The sequence below is a fragment of the Podarcis filfolensis genome (genome assembly GCF_964270895.1).
Source record: "Podarcis filfolensis genome assembly, chromosome: 8".
Lineage (NCBI taxonomy): Eukaryota > Metazoa > Chordata > Lepidosauria > Squamata > Lacertidae > Podarcis > Podarcis filfolensis.
Genome location: NC_139611.1, coordinates 22769840 through 22790054, shown reverse-complemented (window position 1 = coordinate 22790054; position 20215 = coordinate 22769840). Strand labels below are relative to the sequence as shown.

Genomic DNA, 20215 nt, shown 5'->3' with positions numbered 1-20215 from the left:
TTAGGACCCAGGCTGGTTCTTTGGAGCAGCTGCATTGCAACCCAGGATGAATCCCTGCATTGCAGGGGGTTGGGCCAGATGTCCCTTGATGTCCTTTGCAACTCTACAAGTCCATGGGTCTATGCGGTCAGGAAGGGAGGTCCCTCTCCTTTGCTCCTCCTTTTAGCAGCCCTGGATTATTCTGGATGGACTCGATCCCAACTGAGGGATCCAGGGTTGCCTCAACCAGTTTTGTCTAAATACTGCGTTGGACCCAAATCAATCTGATTCAGCATTTGATTGAAGCATATCCCTGAAACATAGCCATTGTGGCTGGTAGCCAGCAACAGACTTACCTTTCACGGATCTAATTCTTAATAATAATAATAATAATAATAATAATTTATACCCCACCCTCCTTGACCAGAGCCAGGCTCAGGGCGGCTAATACCAATAAAATTTCAGTAAAAGCATAATAAGAAAATAAAAAAGAAAAAAAACAATTTAAAATACAGGTTAAAATTCAATTTAAAGTGCAGCCTCATTTTAAAAGTCAAAACCATAAGGGGAGGGAAACAAAAGGGTCAGACTGAGTCCAAACCAAAGGCCAGGCGGAACAGCTCTGTCTTGCAGGCCCTGCAGAAATATGTCAAGTCCCACAGGGCCCTAGTCTCTTGTGACAAAGCGTTCCACCAAGTTGGGGCCAGTACTGAAAAGGCCCTGGTCCTAGTTGAGACCAACCTAACCACCTTGTGACCTCCAAAGTGTTGTCATTTGTGGACCTTAAGGTCCTCCGTGGGGCATACCAGGAGAGGCGGTCCTGTAAGTACGTGGGTCCTAGGCCGCATAGAGCTTTAAAGGTTTTGAAGTCCTCCGCTGTTTCCACTGGCCTGGCCCATCTGTTTCAAGCATCTCACGGGCCCTCTCTGACTGTCTCCCTCTCACAGCCTGCCCAGAAGGTACCTTTGGAAGGAACTGCAGCTCTACCTGCCTCTGCCAAAACGGAGGCACCTGCAACCCGGTGACGGGAGCCTGCCGCTGCCCGCCTGGAGTCAGTGGGGAACTGTGTGAAGATGGTAAGGCTCAGACCTCTTTTCTGCTCTCCTGCTAGAAGTTGGAAAGAGGGTTCCACTTAAGGTCACATTCGCACTGCACGTTGTTTTTTTTTTTTTTAATTATTATTATTATTATTATTATTATTATAGTGGTACCTTGGATCCTGAACGCCTTGCGAGTCGAATGTTTTGGCCCCCAAATGCCGCAAACCTGGAAGTGAGTGTTCCAGTTTGCAAACGTTATTTGGAACCCGGATGTCCAAAGTGGCTTACGCAGCTTCTGATTGGCTGTAGGAGCTTCCTGCAGCCAATCGGAAGCCACACCTTGGTTTCTGAACATTTTGGAAGTCAAACGGACTTCCGGAACGGATTCTGTTCAACCAACGAGGTACCACTGTATTGTTATCATTTATTGAATTTATATACCTCCCTATACCCAGAGGTCTCAGGACAGTTCACAAAATAAAATCAAGATATAGTACCACAAAATACTCAATAAAAACAAAAACCCGATAACCCTCCCAAGTGCTGGGATACCCCTTTAAACAGTCAGCCCCCCCCCCCGAATTATGGGAGCTGTGATTGGATAAAGGTGCTGAGAGTTTTTAAAATATCTGGTTTTGGTAATCTATCTGCCGGTGTGATTTGTGAAGGCTTCTGTGAGTTCTTACAGGTCCCCACAGAGCTACAATTCCCAGAGTTTCCTGTGAAAAGGGATTGATGGTTAAATCGCTCTGGGAACTGTAGCTCTGGGAGGGAAATAGGGGTCTCCTAACAGCTCTCAGCACCCTTAACAAACTATATCCCCATGAATTTTGGGGGAAAGCCCTGGCTGTTTAAAGAGTTATCAAAGTTCTTTCAATGCATGATATGAATCTGGCCTCAGCCTCCTCTAGCAGGAAAGGCTTGGAACCATACGAATTGGGGTGGATATATCTGCCAATTGCTATTTCCCTCTGTTTCTCATTTCCCCCCCGGTCTTAAGTTGAGCTCTCCACATTTCTGCATGAGTTTCTGATATACATTTTTAAAGTCCTCATGAACATTTTAGTGCAATTCAATGCAATGCACCCCCTCTGGTTCCACTTATGTATCGCCTCCCGTAAAACATCTGAAAATGATTTCATGCCAGTAATGAAAATATTACACAACTTCATTTATACGAACAATTAAAACTAACAATTAAAAACAGTTTTCACAAGGAGAGAACAATTTCAAATCAGGTCCGGGTACAGACTGGGATAAAGGCCTTTGTTTCAAAAGGCTTGTTGAAAAGGAAGGACTTCGGCAGGCCTCCAGCTGCATTTTTGTCATTCCCTAATGTAATGCATATTTATTTTCATTCTCGTATGCAGCTTCAAACACATTTTCCCTAATAGGCACATTTTGCATCCATGTTTTGTTTGGGGAACTGAATTGCAAAATTCAGAAAAGTCTGAATTTTTGAAGGCTAGTTCAGTTACGCTTTGCATCTCGTTTCAGAAAATGTGGACTAGGAGTTAGCATATAGAGTCCTTCCTTGCTGGGACTCCAAAGTATTCAGGCTGAGACTTGGTATAAAATAAGAATGCTAATGTCTATTAAAGAAAGTGCATTCTTTGTAAGACAGAGTTCTATAGCCCTAGCTAACTACCTAGTTAGAGAAACAAATCAGCCGTGCTTGCACCTTTGTTCTCAAAAGATAGAGCCAAGATTACCTCTTGCCTTGAGGTCCAGAAAAAGTGTGTGAGGAGGAGGAGGAAGTTGTAAACAGGATGCAACCCAAAACTTATCAGTCTAAACATCAAGGATACAGAGAGAAGTCAGCATAGAGTTAAAGGTACAGAGATAGTCTAGGAATCTGGAGGTCTGCTACTCTATTGGTCTAAACCCCTTTCAGCAAGCTGAGTTGCACCCGAACTTCCAACATTAAAAATCCAAATCAAATTTCATTCCCATTCCCTGCATGTGGCAGATGCTTTGATGTACTCATGGTTGTTTTGGGAATTTCTAAAACTAAAAAGCAGTCTATAAATCTTGTAAACAGCAGAATGCTATAGCCATGTTTTGTTGATAAATAAAAATTCAAAACATGGTGCGACAAACTCCCTAAGTGAGTATGGGAGGTGAGGCAACGTGACTGAAACTAGGGAGAGATAGACTTGGGCCCTTTCTGTATAAATCAGATAAGAATTTAGGGGTTCTCTATAAGTGACTATTGATAAGTGACTATTAAATGAAAACTTTACCGATGAGTCTATTCCACAAAACTATTTCTGTTGCTCAGTAGAATAGCTATCTGCCTTACAATGCCAGTAAAACAACTCTAGCTATTTTCGAGGACCTTTTCCTCTACCTGATGAATTTACCAGGTTTATTGAACTAGACAAACTCCTAAGCCCCTTAACGGCTTCCCTAAATTGTCAAAGCCAACTTTTCCCATCCTCTCTCCCTCCTGATTTGACATTTCCCACTGCAGCCATGATTGGTTAAGGGTCATCAGGAGGTTGATCGAATGTTCTGTCCATCCTGCTAAGAGGTGAGAATGCACTATAATATTTTGGGGCATCCATTATCAGGATGATATAGTGATTACCATCAACTACAGTTTCACATTGTAACTCGCATTTCCAGGCCCTTTGTCTCTAATTGTCCCTCATTTTCACTCTATGCGTTTTCTGCAGCAAACACATAGCATCAACAAGCACACGTCCTTAAGCAGCTGTGACCATTCATCAGATAGGTGTGCATTGATGCTCAAGGATGTACAAACACACTTCCTTGTGGAATGTATGGGAATGACACCTATGCATGATTGTGAGATAAAATACAAATGCTGCTTTCAACGAAGAGAACAGAGGTCGAGAGCCATAGGGACTACAATGTTCCTAAGGCCACCAAAGGCATTTTCATGGCTGAGTAGCAATTGTCACCCATGTCTCTTCGATCCTGATCCCCCACTTTTGTCACACAATGCCACATACTGTATTTCCCCCCACCCTGGAGGTTATTTAAGGGGGGGGGGAGACGGATGTTTTGTCCAAAGCTAAGAAACAAAAATGAAATCCATTAACATGACCTCACAGCAATAGTTAGGAACATATGGAAGCAATTTGCTAGGAAAGGCAACTCAAGAAGAGCAGGAATGAGTCCAAGAGGCACCTGATACTGCATTAATTTCCCTCGCTCCACGCAAGAAAGATGTGCAGCCATTTTTGGCATTGACGGTAATAAGATAAGACTAAGCAAGAAGGTATAAACAAAATTCAAAATCGGTCTGATGTTCCAGAGGGTCCTCTGACATCAGCAGCAAATGGAAAGGGCTTGGTTTCAGCTGCCTTTAGTGACTGGGACACCAAAGCATCAAGGATTTAGCCCAGCCTTTTTTAGCCTTGGGTCCCCAGATGTTCTTGAACTACATATCCCATCATCCCTGAGCACTGGCCACACTGGCCAGGAATGATGGGAGTTGTAGTCCAACCACACCTGGGGACCCAGTTTTGAGAAAGAGGGTAGCCTACATCAGCCTATCATTCTGCTTTGACCATCTTCATTTGTTTGCTTGTTTCCAGGCTGCCCCAAAGGATTTTTCGGGAAGCATTGCAGGAAGAAATGCAACTGTGCCAACAGAGGGCGCTGCCACCGAATCTACGGGGCCTGCCTGTGTGACCCAGGCCTTTATGGGCGATATTGTCATTTAGGTAATCAGCTGGGCACCTTGTTCGCCTGGGGACATTGAGAGGGCTCTTGGGGTCCCCCCAATAAGTGTATTTCCCCTCCCCAAGTCCATTTACTTTTTTTTTCTTGATTCTCTCCCCCCTGCCCTTCACTCCCGTTCTATGTTAGCTTGTCCAAAGTGGGCCTACGGCACAGGCTGCTCCGAAGAATGCCGGTGCACACAAGCAAACAGCCTGGAGTGCGACAAAAAGGACGGCACTTGCGTGTGCAAACCCGGCTACTCCGGTGACAGATGCCAGAAAAGTGAGTTGCTTTTGTGCAGTGGGTTTCAGGTACTCAGGTTCTTGTAGGGGACATAGGAAGCTGCCTTCTGCAAAGTCAGAATATTGGGGCACCTAGCTCAGTGTTGTCCACACTGACCGGCAGCCACTCTCCTGGGTTTCAGACAAGGCATCTGTCCCAGCTCAACTTGTGGAGACCATTTGCAGGCTCTACACCACTCTGCTATGACCCTTCCACTGTAGATGTCGCCGTACTACAACACCCATTATCCATGGCAGCTCAGCCAATGGTCATGGATGACGGGCATTGTAGTCCATCCACATCTAGGGGCCCAGGGATGAAGGATACTGACTGTCTATTCTGACCGGCATTGGATCTGTATTTTTCTTTCAGTGCAGCCCCCCTAACCTGGGGGGGGGGTCCCCCAACGTTGTACTCCAGCTCCCATCAGCCCCAGCCTCAACAGGATCCAAGGTTGGGGAGGACTATTTTAGTGGGGCATCTTGTGGATTAAACCCCAGGAACATTTTGCATGCCAAAGCTGTTGTTGCCCACCTGTCAGCTGCCCCCTCTCTCCTCCCTGTCCAGCCTTGCATTAAATGCTTGATGTTGCTATCTCTCTTCTCAGAATGTGATCCAGGCTATTACGGTGCCAGGTGCAGAAGCAAGTGCAATTGCCCCTCTGGTTCGCCCTGTGACCATGTCAGCGGAGAGTGTCAGAAGCAATGCGCAGCGGGCTACCACGGGGAGAACTGCAGCCAGGGTAAGATCTGCTTTGGGGTGTACACAGGAAGAGCCTGCTGGATTAGGCCAATGGCCCATCTCATCCAGCACCCAGGTCTCACAGTGGCCTGTGGTGGACCAGCAAGCAGGATTCGATCATGAGAGACCTCCCCTCTTGTGTTTCCCAGAAGCCTCCAACAGTGGACACAGAGTGCAGCCTAATTAGGAATTTGCCTAATCCTCTTTTAAGCTGCCCAACTTGGTGCCATCGTTGCCTGTAGGCAGACGAAAGCTTTGTTGCACAGGTGGGGAACCTGAAGCCCAGATGCGGCCCTCCATGACTTTCTCATTGGCCTTTGGCACTCTCCCCAGACCACACCCCTTCTTCTTAGGTCACACCCCTCCACAGCACTGCCTTGAATGTGTTTCTGTCTTGCTGGAATGTTTAATGACCATCCAATAAGGCCTTTTAGGAGCGGGTGGCGCTGTGGTCTAAACCACTGAGCCTCTTGGGATTGTCTACCAAAAGGTTGGCGGTTCAAATCCCCATGACGGGGTGAGCTCCTGTTGCCCTGTCCCAACTCCTGCCAACCTAGCAGTTCAAAATAAAGATATCGTACATCGTAAAAGCACACCACTGCAAGTAGATAAATAGGTACCACTGTGGCGGGAAGGTAAATGGCGTTTCTGTGCGCTCTGGTTTCTGTCATAGTGTCCTGTTGCTCCAGAAGCGGTTTTAGTCATGCTGGCCACATGACCCAGGAAGCTGTCTGTGGACAAACGCCAGCTCCCTCGGCCTGAAAGCGAGATGAACCCCATAGTCGCCTTTGACTGGACTTAACCGTCTAGGGATCCTTTACCTTTTACCTTTTTAAAATGTCTTTTACTTCCCAGGAAAGAGGGTAGCATGGGCTGTGTGAGTGTGCTTGGAAATCAGCCTGTTGTACGCAGACAAAATTTGCATTAATTCCTCTGTCCACTAGCATGAAAATCCTCCCTACTCCTTTACTAGACTTTTTCTTCTTCAGGGTGTGTCTCTAGTTATATACTCTGAGTGGGCTCATCTACCTTTCCAGAGTTTAAATAAAAAGAGAGCGCTGCAATTCCTGCATTTCAGGGGCTTAGTCTGGATGAGCCTTGGGGATCCCTTGCAACTGTACAAATCTATGATTCATCAAGCTGATTTATTTAAAGTAATTGCATTTTATGGAATAAATAAATAAATAGTGTGTGTTCTTTTAATTAGACAACACCGATATCCGAGCATTCATTTCATTTCCTTCTCCTTTTGGATCTTAGCCTATGCCTGATCAAAACTTTGAGTTTTTGTTTTGCAGAGAATATGTCTTAGTCCCCCAGGAAGCATCTCACTTTTCAGTCACAGAGAAAGCAGGAATCCTTGCTAAGATCTGTCTGGATCACAAGCGCTATGTTGCAGCAATTTGGGCTGATTGGGGTAGGAGGGTAGGCAGTGGTATATAATGATGGACCGGGTGGCTTGAAAGCAACACAAGCACCTTGGTGGAAATTTCAGGCCCCCAAGGAAGGAGGGACAGGAAATAACGTAAATTTTTTTAATGGCAATATTGAGCTCTGGACTTCGATAGAAAATCTGGAAGCTATTAAAAGGGAAGAGGAACATCTGTCACCTATTAGCTTAGATGAAAGAATGCACAAAACTGATGCGGTTGTTGCTTTAGATCCTTAAATCACTGTGTGTGTGTGTGTGTGTGTGTGTGTGTGTGTGTGTCCACCAATTCCTGCCCCCAATGAACTTTTTTGATTGTGTGTTTGCAGCTCAGGGCTTGCATCTGTGCAAGACCTGCCCCAGCGTAAATGAGCGCCATGCCTTTACACATCCACCAGGCTGCTCCTGTAGTTTAGATCCTTTTATTTATTCATTGTTTATTTAAAACGTTTTGGGCTGCGTCCAACCAAGGCCTACTCAAGGGGGGATCCGCTGGATGGGATTTGGCATAAGGCAATAGTTCTGTCTGCATAAACCTTTCTGCTTGTCTGACAGAACAATGTCCACTCTCATCTCCCTCTCTCATGCACTGTTCTGCAGTGGATGACCCCCCAAGGCAGATTTGGGAAGGAGAGGAGTCCAGTTGTGCTAGCACAACAACTTAATTGAATCTGGCCTGGTTAATTAATATCAATTAACCATTAATTGATATTAATGGGCCTAAGTTAGTCTGTGATTCCTGTGTTGCTGGGCGATTGGATCTGTCTATAATTCTGTGATTAATTTCACTGGGTCTGCTCAGAGGAGGAATCCAGAGTACTGGATACAACCCAATTTACTCATTTATGCTGACATTTGCTATTTGTTTTAGGTTACTTTTTATGATTGTGACATGTGCACTATTGACATGTGTCTTAATCCAGATTTTAGCTTCCTTGGAGGCTTTTAAGCAGAGTTTGGATGGCCATTCACAATGTATTTCTGCATTGCAGAGGGTTGGGGTCCCTTCCAGCTCTACAGTTCTTTGAGTCTCATAATTTTTTGCATGTTGGTGTTGAGTTTTTATTACAATAAAGTGGTAGATAAATCCAGGGAAATAAATAAACTAAAGAATAGTTGCTAATAGCAGGAGCAATCCGGTCTCTCTTTGTCCAAATGCCTGCTGATGTATCTTAAATAGCCACCTAAAATTATTAAGATATGGGCTGGGCATGCCTCTGCAAAGAAGCAGTTCCGTGTACGAGGAGCCACCACTAAAAAGGCCCTTTTGCTGGAAGGGGGGCATTTTGCTTCTTCTTTTTGGCTGCCACTGTCCTCAAACAACCACATTCGTGTTTAGTCAGATTGACCATGGTGACCCCATGTCTTTTTGCTTGGGTGGGTGTCCACAACATAACTGGCAAATGCCACATGACCACTCTAACCAATCGGATTGAACGTTGTCGAGGACAGCGAAGGCAAAGAGGAGAACTGGATGGAAAACAAATCTGGGTGAATAATCTTGGCGTCGAGAGTTTCAGGAAAAAATCCCATCCCTGGGGACACATGCTTTGTCTTAATTGCTGCATGTTCTTTGCTTTTCAGAATGCCCAGAAGGCAAGTTCGGCATGAACTGTTTGCAGACCTGTTCCTGCGGTGGTTCGCAGTGTAGCCGCTTCACTGGGCAGTGCCATTGTGTGGCCGGGAAGACTGGTGTGGATTGCAGCCAAGGTGAGTAAGGGAAGTCCCATGTCTCCACCTCTGAACACTTGAATGCTCCCTGTGTCGCAGGAAGGAAGAGCTAGAACTTCTCCCAGCTTGAAGATGTAGGGAAAGGTTGTGCCCGTTGATTTCACGCAGTGCCCTATGGCATTTTAACTTAACTAATTCAGCTTACTTATGGGCAGAGTAGACCCAGAGGTTAATGCAACTGAGCCTTATGGAGCCAGCATGGCGTAATGTTTACTGTGTCAAACTAGGACCTGGGAAAGACTAGGGCTATGAAGCTCACCTTGCCTCTCAGCCTAACCTACCTCACAAGGTTGTTGTGGGGATTAAATGAGGAGGAGGAGAACCACGTATGCCGCAGTGAGCTCCTTCGAGAAAAAGATGGGATGTAAACACAATAAAAGAATAAGTTAATCACGCCCATTAACTTCAGTGGGTCTACTCTGAGTAGGACTAAGCTGGACACAACCCTTTGGCTTTCCCCTGCCCTTGTTATACTGTTGGGGGATGGACACATTTAGCATTATAGGTAGTATTGAGGGCTAGTCCTATTCAGAGTAGACCCATTAAAGTTAATGGGCACAATTAACTCATTCATTCATTGTGTTTGCATCCCACCTTTTCCTCCAAGGAGCTCACAAATGCCCTTGCACACCCTCACACTCACCATCACTCAACCATGTCCTTGCAACAACCACATCACTCCAGCCACTTGATTCTTCCTTCGGTGAAACCTTGACAATGTGTGATTGTGTGGCTACTTCTTCCTGCCTGCTGCTTGTTTAGGAAAGACCCACCCAAATGGCTCTGGTGTCCCCATGTGTGCCACAGGTGCTCAGGACTACCTTATGGGGAAGCCGCTGTGGGTGCAGGGGAGCCTAGCGCTGCCTAGAGGAGAACCTAGAGTCCATTGCCAATCCAGGTCTTCAACATTCATTCTCTCTCTCTCTCTCTCTCTCTCTCTCCTCTCTCTCTCTCTCTCTCTCTTGATACAGATTGCCCTGAAGGCCACTGGGGTAGAGGCTGCCAGGAGCTCTGCCCAGAGTGCAAGAACAGTGCCCGCTGTGATCCTGCCACTGGCGCTTGCTTGTGCCTTCCTGGATATACAGGCAGCCATTGTCAAGACGGTAAGCAGCTATTGTCTTTAGCAGGGTTAGAAGCGACGGCAAGGACACCTGCTCTGCATGCCAAAGGCCCCAAGGTCAATGCCTGACATCTCCAGGTAGGGCTGGGAGAGACTGATGGCCTGGAACCCCAGAGAGATGCCACTAATAAGTATAGACATAGAATCATAGAACTGCAGAGCTGGAAGGGACCCCCAAGGGTCATCCAGTCCAACCCCCTGCAATGCCATAATCTCAATTAAAACATCCATGGCAGATGGCCATCCAACCTCTGTTTAAATACCTGCAGTGAAGATAGAAGTGCGGCTCAGGACCGCAGTACCTCAAGGACTGCCTTGTCCCATATGAACTTACCCAGTCCCTGAGATCATCTTCTGAGGCCCTCCTTTGTGTGCCTCCTCCTTGAGAGGTCCGGAGGGTGGCAACATGAGAACGGGGCCTTCTCTGCAGTGGCTCCCCGTCTGTGGACTGCTCTCTCCAGGGAAGTTCGCCTGGCACCTTCATTATACACCTTTAGGTGCCAGGCAAAAACATTCCTTTTTAACCAGGCCTTTGGTGGATCTTATTGACACCCAACACCCTTTTAGAATGTGGCTTGGGGGTGTTATTGGGTTATTGCTTTTGGTTTGATTTTATATGTTGTGGTCTTGTTGCGAACCGCCCTGAGACCTCTGGGTATAGGGTGGTGTATAAGTTGAATAAATAATAATAATAATAAAATAGTTGAATTTGACATGTGTGGTCAACGGAAGCAACACCCAGTGTGGATTCTTCCAAGTAAGCGCCAGTGAAATGAATGGGTGCTGTGTGAGAGCACAGTGCCAGCTGGGCTCCCTTGACTCTGCCATTCTCAATGGCATCCCCCAAATGCTTATGGGCCCTACTGCCTTTGCATTGCTCCTCCTTCTCCTATCCCTCCCCAGAGGTGATTTGATGTACCGATCTGGAGCATCAGTTACCTTTGATTGTGTGTTTGTGGAAACGGTTGTATGGAGGATTTAGTAAAATGTTTTATTGCACTGCCCAACCATAATGCCTCTCCTAGAAGTAATAATAATAATAATAATAATAATAATAATAATAATAATAATAATAATAATTTTATTTGTATCCTGCCCTCCCCTGCCGAAGCTGGGCTCAGAGCGGCTAACATCATATAAATACTACAATATACATAAAAACAAGCAATCAAACGATTAATTCATCCTAAAATTAATTCAAATAAATTCAAATTAAGATGTGACTGGACAAATGGCAATCCTCAGATTAAAATTGAAAGCGGTTAATACTCACCACGACCAACTATTTCCGCTGAGATTATAAGGAACTGTGAGCGGTCTAGGAAACCTCCTTTGTGTTTGTTCTTATAAAAAGAGAAAATGAGTCAGACTGAACCCTGACCAAAGGCCTGGCAGAACAGCTCTGTCTTGCAGACCCTGTGGAAAGATGTCAAATCTCGCAGGGCCGGGGCCATGGCAGAAAAGGCCCTGGCTGTGGTCGAGAAAGAAAATGCAATCTTGTCTGTAGTAAAAAAAAATTGAAAGGTCGAGGAATCCCAACAAAAGAACAATGACTGCCTAAGCTGATAGAATTAGCCAATTTGACAGCCAAAATTAAGGAATCGGGATGACAAACGGATAAGGTCCGAGCGGGAAAGCTTTGGGGAGGATTTAAAATGATATGATACAAAAATCAGTTTTCAAGTTGGGGTAACTTTATGAGCAACGGTGAATTATAACAAAGAGGTGAAAGGGGGTGGGTGGGTGGATAAAGTATCTGATACGTAGCAAAACAAGGTATATCTAGAATGTCTTGGAATGCTGGGTTGGGGAGTCTGTAAATAACGTGTGATGGAAAAACAGGATGTATAAATTAGACATTGGAAAATGCATTAAAAATAAATAAATCTGTGCAAATAGGCATTTGACTGTGTTTGCAATGGACTCTGGCTACAAGCAATAACTGTTTATTGGATTTCCCCCCACCCCACCCCTTCCTTTTGTAGTATGTCCACCTGGATGGTTTGGGCAAGATTGCCAGATGCGCTGCAACTGTGGAAACGAAGGATACTGCCACCCTGAGACGGGGAGGTGTAGCTGCCTGCCCGGATGGACGGGCCACAATTGCCGAAGAGGTATAGGTCTACCCTGAGTAGGACTTAAATGCAACCCAGTGTCAAAGTCACAATAATAATGAGGCTTCCCCTTCCTCCTCTTCAGCCTGCAATGCTGGCCGCTGGGGTCCCGATTGCACCAACACTTGCAACTGCAGCAACAGTGATGGGAGCTGCAATGCTATGACAGGACAGTGTCTCTGTGAAGCCGGCTACACCGGGACCCGTTGCGATCAGAGTGAGTGCCGCCTTCCGGTGTTTTCGAGCCTCCTGCTCACTCTTTGTGCATGTGCGAAGGTGTTGTTAATGTCCAGTCAGCAGAGTGATTATGTGTGAGTGTGAGACACACACACACACACACACAGAGAGAGAGAGAGAGAGAGAGAGAGAGAGAGAGAGAGAGACCACCAACCAACTGACTGGGAGGTGATTGAATCTTGTGAGGTAATTCTGGGATGAGGGCACCACAATGGAGAATGTCCAGTTTCTTGAAGAAATGTGCTGAGCTCCTGAAACCCACGTTAAGTAAGTTGGAGTTCTTGTTATTAAATATACCAAGAGAAAAGAGCACACCAAGAACTCAGGCCAATAAAAGTTTCAATAGTGGGAGTGGTTCCTACTTGCAAATCAATAGTCAATAGTAACAAAAACTAATCCATTCAAAAGTATGTATTCTGACAAGAATTACAAACTCAAATAGAGATTACAAACTCAAACTCATAAGGATATGTATATCCAGTTATGAATCACAAACCAGTAAGTTCATGTTAGTCCATAGTCAGATTCGTCGTGAAGATCTTAGTTTCAATCATTAAGCAGAAGTCAGAAGGCAATTATGGATCAGAAACCAGGACAGGGCCCTGTTTCGATGTATTCACCTTCATCAGCTAATTTTAAAAGGGCCGTGTAAGTTTGAAGAATTCATATAAATATATCCTGTTATTTTCTACGTTTCTCAGAGATAACAACTACGTGTGAGTAGATCAATGTGTATCTTGAGCTTTTCTGTGCTCCTGAAACCCACCTGTATCAGAGAATCCCAGCCAGATGACTTGAACACTAGGTGGTTCTAAATTGGATTTAAAAATAATTTATTGCCATTACTAACAATCTTTATTTCCAAATTGAATGGAAAATTCAAAATGTGAGTTTTTTCACTCAAAGGAATGTTCCATTAAAAAACACAATTCTTTTCTCATTTATTTGTTTTTAATATTTTTGGTATTGGGACGAAGTATTAATATAACCTGGAACATTCTGTACTGGTCACAGGAAGATCACAGAGAGGGGAAGGAGAGAAATTAGGTTGTATTTCTGGTTTTTTTTTAAAGGCCTATAAGATAGAGACCCTTTGCTCTGTTATAGATTTGGCCAGTCTGTCCATTTGAAGGAGTAGTAGAAAGTCTGAGAAGTTCATGCCAATTGGGGCAGAAAACATGGAAGTAATAAGCAGGAGAAGAGCTGGTAGTTGTGTCATGGAAAGCAACGGGTAGTTTATAGGATGTGTGCCTCCTTTAACTGCATCTAAAGCAGCAACCAACTAAAGCAACTAAAGCAGAACCAGGCAGATCTGATGCTTTGAAGTAGTAAGAAGCCTGAACATTTCATGCCACATGAATGGGGAAAACACCAACATTACAGGCAGCAGAAAGACCACCTGAGTCTTCCACTGAAAGCAATATAAAACCAAAAGACGTTGGGGAATAAGTAAAACAAATAAGCTAGTTCTGAGCACAGCTGTCAACTTTTCCCTTTTCTTGCCAGGAATCCTATTCGGAATAAGGGAATTTCCCTTTAAAAAAGGGAAATGTTGACAGCTATGGTTCTGAGTGAAAAAGAAAACTTTTAAGAATGAACATGACTGGAGCAGCTTGTTGTGAGGAGAGCATTGATTTCACGCAAGGCAAGGGCTGGTTCAAGGAGGCACTCAGACTGTGCTTGAGGAGAGCAGACCTCTGATGTGGCCTCAGCAGCTATCGAACCGAGAATGAGCCTTATATAGCAGCCACACCCAACCAACCCCACCCTGCTGGAAGGTGCCATTTTTAAGTTAAAGGGTGCCAGCTCATTCCATCAGTCTCCCTGGGGCCGGTGCAATGGAGTCATCCAAGGGTAGCAGCACTGCCGCCAGAGACTTGGCCAGTGAAAGTGGTTCTGGGGCTGGCCCTGCGCACCCTTCTGCTTTGGAGTCCTCATCTCCCAAAGCAGGGGAATCAAACATCCAAGATTGTGGCCCCACCAAACTCCTTTCCCCTCCTGAACATCTGGGTGGGAGGCAGTGCTTTCCTGAAAGAAGATGGTCCTTTTAGCAGCATCTGGTTTTACACACCAGCTCTGCATCCTCTTAAAAACCCTTCTCTCTCCCTCCCCCCATTGTTTTGATGTGTTCTGTTTTCCCCAAGAGTGCCCCGAAGGCTGGTTTGGTCCAAGCTGCCGCCACAGATGCCAGTGTGACAATGGGGCTGGCTGCGACCACGTCAGCGGGGCCTGCACCTGCACCCCGGGCTGGAGAGGGACCTTCTGTGAACGCTGTAAGTAACCCAAACCCAGGACTTACTGCTACTACTACTAATATCCTCCCCGCCCCTATTCACTGAGGGACCTTTCAATCTGCTCACCTTGCTAGGCTGCCAGTCGCTCTTCAAATTAGGGCTGGGCCAATAGTTCTCCCAGAATTGTTTTCAGCAGGAGGGTGTTGTCCCTGGAGGGGATGTCCATTTAAACTCCAGCTCACTCATTTCTTCGCCTCTCCATTTGCCAAACGACAGCAGACTCTTCATGGTCGCCTGGTCTAGGAGGAGATACATTCACTGAAAATGTTAGCTTTTTCCCTTTTCTTTTTAAAGAAAGGAACCTACCTGTTTGCTAAGCCTGGCACCAAGGGTCCTTCTCTAAATATCCCTGCCACTCTGTAGGCTTTCTTTATTACTGCTACTGCTGTTGTTGTTGTTGTTGTTGTTTACAAGTCACCACATGACTAGGTTGCCCAGAGAGCCTTATTTTAGACATTTTCAATAAAGAAGAAGATTGCTCAGGATTTTAACTGCTTTTATAACACCACCACCAACAACAATAATTTATTTATACCCCGCCCATCTGGCTGGGTTTCCCCAGCCACTCTGGACGGCTTCCAGCAAAACACTAAAATACAATAACCTATTATACATTAAAAGCTTCCCTAAACAGGGCTAAGAGATGCGGGTGGCACTGTGGGTTAAACCACAGAGCCTAGGACTTGCCGATCAGATGGTCAGCGGTTCGAATCCCCGCGACGGGGTCAGCTCCCATTGTTCGGTCCCTGCTCCTAGCAGTTCAAACTGCCAACCTAGCAGTTCAAAACCACGTCAAAGTGCAAGTAGATAAATAGGTACCGCTCCGGCAGGAAGGTAAACGACGTTTCTGTGTGCTGCTCTGTTTTGCCAGAAGCTGCTTAGTCATGCCTGGCCACATGACCCGGAAGCTGTACGCTGGCTCCCTCGGCCAATAAAGTGAGATGAGCGCCGCAACCCCAGAGTCGGCCACGACTGGACCTAATGGTCAGGGGTCCCTTTACCTTTAAACAGGGCTGCTTTCAGATGTCTTCTAAAAGTTTGGTAGTTATTTTTCTCTTTGACATCTGGTGGGAGGGCGTTCCACAGGGGGTGCCACTACCAAGAAGGCCCTCTGCCTTGTTCCCTGTAACGTGGCTTCTTGTAGCGAGGGAACCGCCAGAGGGCCCTCGGTGCTGGACCTCAGTGTCTGGGCAGAATGATGGAGGTGGAGATGCTCCTTCAGGTATACTGGACCGAGGCTGTTTAGGGCTTTTTTGTATCTTTACTGTTGCTGCAATATCTGCTTTTGTCTCTGAGCTTTGTCATCTGTTTTATATTTGTTTTATGGTTCTCTTTTGTAGGCTGTCTTGAAAATCTAGATTAACTGAATTTAAAAAGAAAGAAAAAGAAATGTGGCTTTGCTCTACCACCATCTCATATGAATTGGCACCCAGACTTATCGTGCGGGTTTTTCTTTCCCCAGCTTGCCCTGATGGCTTTTACGGGACGGAGTGCCACAAGGCCTGCCGGTGCCTGAACGGAGCCCGCTGTGATCACGTTACTGGACGCTGCACCTGCCCCGCTGGCTGGATTGGTCCCACCTGCAATCAAAGTAGGTGCCCTGTGCTGGGTGCCAACCTCTCAGCCTCACCAGCTGACCGTGGACATGCGTGAAAGTGGCAGCCCTCATTGTCTGTTTCCCTTCCGCTACAGCTTGCCAGGCTCACCGCTATGGGGAGAACTGCAGCCAGGAATGCAGATGCTACAATGGGGCCACCTGTGACCACATTAGCGGCCAGTGCCTCTGCGCACCTGGATGGATGGGAGAGACCTGCCAGCAAGGTATTGCTCGCTAATAATAAGTAAGCAGGCTTTCTATAGCTACTTTCCATGATACTTGTGGTCGGCTTCCTCTGTTGGAGGCAGTGTTCTCGAATCACAAGTCAGGTGACTGCTGCTGTCTTCCGGTTTCTTTTCTTTTCTATTTTAAATAAATTTTTATTAGATTTTCCACAATGATAACAAAAACCACAAAGCATAGTGGTACACAAAAACGGGGGGGGGGGGAGAACAATAAACAGATAAACAATAACAACAAACTTAATTCTTCACAAATCCAACCTTTTAAGCATCTTAGCTGACTTCCTCAAGTCCCTCCCTTCTGAGTTTCCATGTAGTTAAAAGCAACAGCTTTCCAATATCATTATTAAGCTAAAACAATTTCCAGTTATAGTCCATCTTATTCACTTTTCTTAACATTCTAAATCCCATTTATTTAATTAGCTGTCTTCCGGTTTCTGGTTGGCCGCAGAGCTTGACTTCTCCTTTTCTTTACTTTTCTGCTCTTCTTAGCATGCAGGAAGTTTTTCTCTATTTCACTTCTCTCCTGCCTAGTGGGTTGGTTCTAAGCGATGACCAGCAAAAATTCCATCTGTAGTGGAGTTTTAGGGAACACACACACACAAGTTCATAGACACGTTCCTAAACTACCTAACGAAGACTGGCCAGTTTAGGAATTCTTGGCACTACAGTTTGTAACAAAGTAGATTGGGAATGTGTGTGTGAGAGAGAGATCCTGAAGTTTACAGAAGATAATACTAAAAAAGGGGGGCGTTCAAAATGTAAGTATTGATCCACGAAAGGGAAAGGCACTTTTGGAAAGATTAAACCCAACTGAAGTATTTTGTGACATTAGCATCACTTGCAGACCATTTTGGCTGTGAGTCCTGGAAGGAAGACCTGCTCCCTGCCTTGCAGGCCTTTTCCCCACCTGGTCTGGGAGGGTGGGCCCCGGACTGACTCCAGCTACAAAAGCTGAGGCTGCTGAATGGAGACTCTTCAGCTGGGCTGTTATCTGAAGGGTTTCGTTGTGTGGTACTGTTCCTTTTTTTTTTGTATCATTATTTTTAGACCTTGTCAATGCATAAACTGTTCAGTTTGTCTGTGTTTTTCGAAATGTAGTCAAAAGCAATAAATAAATAACACGTTTGTCAGAGCCGCCCGAGGTCCCAGCTCACAAAGGACCAACGCTGCTTCGTTGTTAAGTACAAAAGTCTTTATTGAAGTTCAGTTTCACTTCCAGAACCGCAGCGTGCGGCTCTACGTCTCAACTCTCAGACCGCTGATGCTCCGTCTGAGTCTCCTCCCCCCAGACACCAGTTTAAGATTCTAGCCTTACTCCACCTCTTCCTCTGTTCTTTCCGCCTCTGGTTCCGCCTGTCCGTTGGGGTCTCGTCCTTTCTAGACTCTTCTGACGCTGAATCCCCTGAGCCTTCCCCCTCCCTCCGGCGGGCTTTAGGAGCTGGTTCCCCATCCGGGTCTCCTGCTGTCCCCCACGCCTGTACATTTGAACTTGGCACGCGCGCCCAGCTAGCAACTTTCCTCCTGACCTTTTCACTGCTGCTGTCACTGCTTCCCCCTCTGGGGGGGCTAGCTGCAACTGACCTCCCCTCCGTTGGAGGCGTGGTCAGCCCTGACTCACTTTCTCTCCCCGCTGGAGGAGACGCTGGCCCTGACACATGTGACTCTTCCCCCCCACTACGCTCTGGTGGGGAAACTGGTCCTGATCCCCCTCTGCTGCTTTGGGGTTCCCCGCTGGCTCCTTGTTTCTGGTGCGTCCCCCCTGGGACCCCCCTTGCCCTGACCGTCAGCGCTGCCTTCTGGGAATCTTCTGATTCGCTGGAGAAGCTCATGGAATCTCTCGGGCCACTGTCATACTCCCCTACGCTTCCCTCGGATTCTTCCCCTTCGCTCTCCATTTCCTCTCTCCCCTGTGCTCCTGCTCCTGAGCCCCTGACAACGTTTGTTATGCTGTAGTTATGTATTGCTTTCATGTTGCGAGCCGCCTAGAGCAAGGTTTGAACTGTGGAATGGCTGCGTACAAATATAATTCTGTATGTGCTGGGGCGAAGAGGCAGGACCTGAAAATGATGTGGGCATTTCCCAGCTCGCAATCCATGGGGGAAAGAGACCTGCCGTGCTCACAGAAAAATGTTATTCTCACCTCTCCCCTGTTCTGAATGAAAGGGGGAGTGGCTGTGCGGGTCCAATCCTGGCATCCAATGAAATGCGTCCATGCTTAAAGGGGGGTGTTCAATGTTGGAGAGACCAAATGAGTGCAAGCAGGAACTGAGCATGGAGAGCAAGCAGCTTCTTGTGCCTTGCGGATTTCCAAAGGGGCCTTTACCTTTTGTGGGCTTCGTAGGAGCTACTGGTGTGCAAATTCGTTGCCTATTGGCGCCAAGCCTGTGGCTTAAACAATTGAGATTCTGTGTCCCTTTTTGTTCCCACTGGAAATTTATTTCAGCTGCGTTCTGATCTAGTTGCTGTTCCTTTTTTTCCTCCCCTTCCCTCAGTGTGTCCCGATGGCTCCTTTGGAGCAAGCTGCCAGCAGCAGTGTCTTTGTCAAAATGGCGGGACGTGTGATCCAGTCACTGGGAGATGCGTGTGTCCCGAAGGCTGGACAGGACTGGCCTGCGAACAAGGTAATCTGTTTCTTTTTTGCAATAATAATAAAATAATAATAATAATAATAATAATAAATTTCTCTCTCATTATTCATAAATACAGTCATACCTTTGAAGTCGAACGGAATCAGTTCTGGAGGTCCATTTGACTTCCAAAACATCCAGAAACCAAAGCGCGGCTTCTCATTGGCTGCAGAAAGCTCCTGCAGCCAATTGGAAGCCATGGAAGCCCCTCAGATGTTTGGCTTCCAAAAATAGTTTGCAAACTGGAACAGTCACTTCCGGGTTTGCGGTGTTTGGGAGCCAAAATGTTTGAGAACTAAGCTGTTCAAAAACCAAGGTATGACTATAAGTAACAAAACTACTTAAAACAATTATACGTAAAACCACACAATAAAAAAGCACTATTCCACTATGAGAATGCTTACCTTGTTGCTTAGATATGAGGAATGTGTTAAAATGTTAAAAGTAATAAAATAAAGGAGCAGGAATGGAATGTTGTGGCTGAAAGGGATTTCTTATTTACCAGTCGGACTTTTTCATACATAAAATAGCAGGAGGGATAAGTTGCATTTGTGGAATATTGATATATAACCAATGTTTTTTTTGTGGGCTGGCAAAGCGAAGAGTAACCCTGCTTGACATTTTGGGAATATGTTGTAGTTGAATAAAATCCTATGCGGGGATTGAAATATGTACAGCCAAGGGAAAATAAAGAAGTGATAAAGTGATAAAACTCTAAAATATTTCAAGTATTGAAACAGAATTATGAAATGTACGTTACACTGGGTAAGGGAGGGAAGAAAAACATAATGGAAGCGGGGTGGGAAGTCAACTTTTAGATTTGTATTAAATTAGAATTAATTTGATGTTGATCTGTAAAAATTTTTTTGAAAAGCAATACAAATCAATGGGCCAAAAAAGTAATAAAATAAAAATAGAGTAAGTTAAAAACTTATCAGAGGAGCAGCTCGAAGGAGCTGTTCACCGGCCATCCTCTTGCTCCTCCCATATGAAGAAGTTAAAATTGGAACCAGCCTGAAAGAAAAGGAAAAATAACAATTGGGCATCTATAATTTGAAACAGAAGGTGCCTTCTGAACTTTTGCTG

The 20215-nt window shown here is 45.7% G+C and overlaps 1 protein-coding gene across 5 annotated transcripts in view; it reads left to right on the top strand.

Annotated features, from left to right (window-relative positions):
• The window catches only part of MEGF6 (multiple EGF like domains 6), a 206646-nt gene that overhangs the window by 160456 nt on the left and 25975 nt on the right, over positions 1–20215 (top strand). For all 5 annotated transcript variants that reach the window (XM_083628414.1, XM_083628413.1, XM_083628415.1 and 2 more), the window contains 12 exons: positions 927–1055; positions 4586–4714; positions 4860–4994; positions 5602–5736; positions 8749–8874; positions 9867–9998; positions 12001–12129; positions 12215–12346; positions 14511–14639; positions 16123–16251; positions 16353–16481; positions 18995–19123. In XM_083628414.1, coding sequence (XP_083484540.1) covers positions 927–1055; positions 4586–4714; positions 4860–4994; positions 5602–5736; positions 8749–8874; positions 9867–9998; positions 12001–12129; positions 12215–12346; positions 14511–14639; positions 16123–16251; positions 16353–16481; positions 18995–19123 — 1563 coding nt within the window. The remainder of the gene's footprint in view (positions 1–926; positions 1056–4585; positions 4715–4859; positions 4995–5601; positions 5737–8748; positions 8875–9866; positions 9999–12000; positions 12130–12214; positions 12347–14510; positions 14640–16122; positions 16252–16352; positions 16482–18994; positions 19124–20215) is intronic.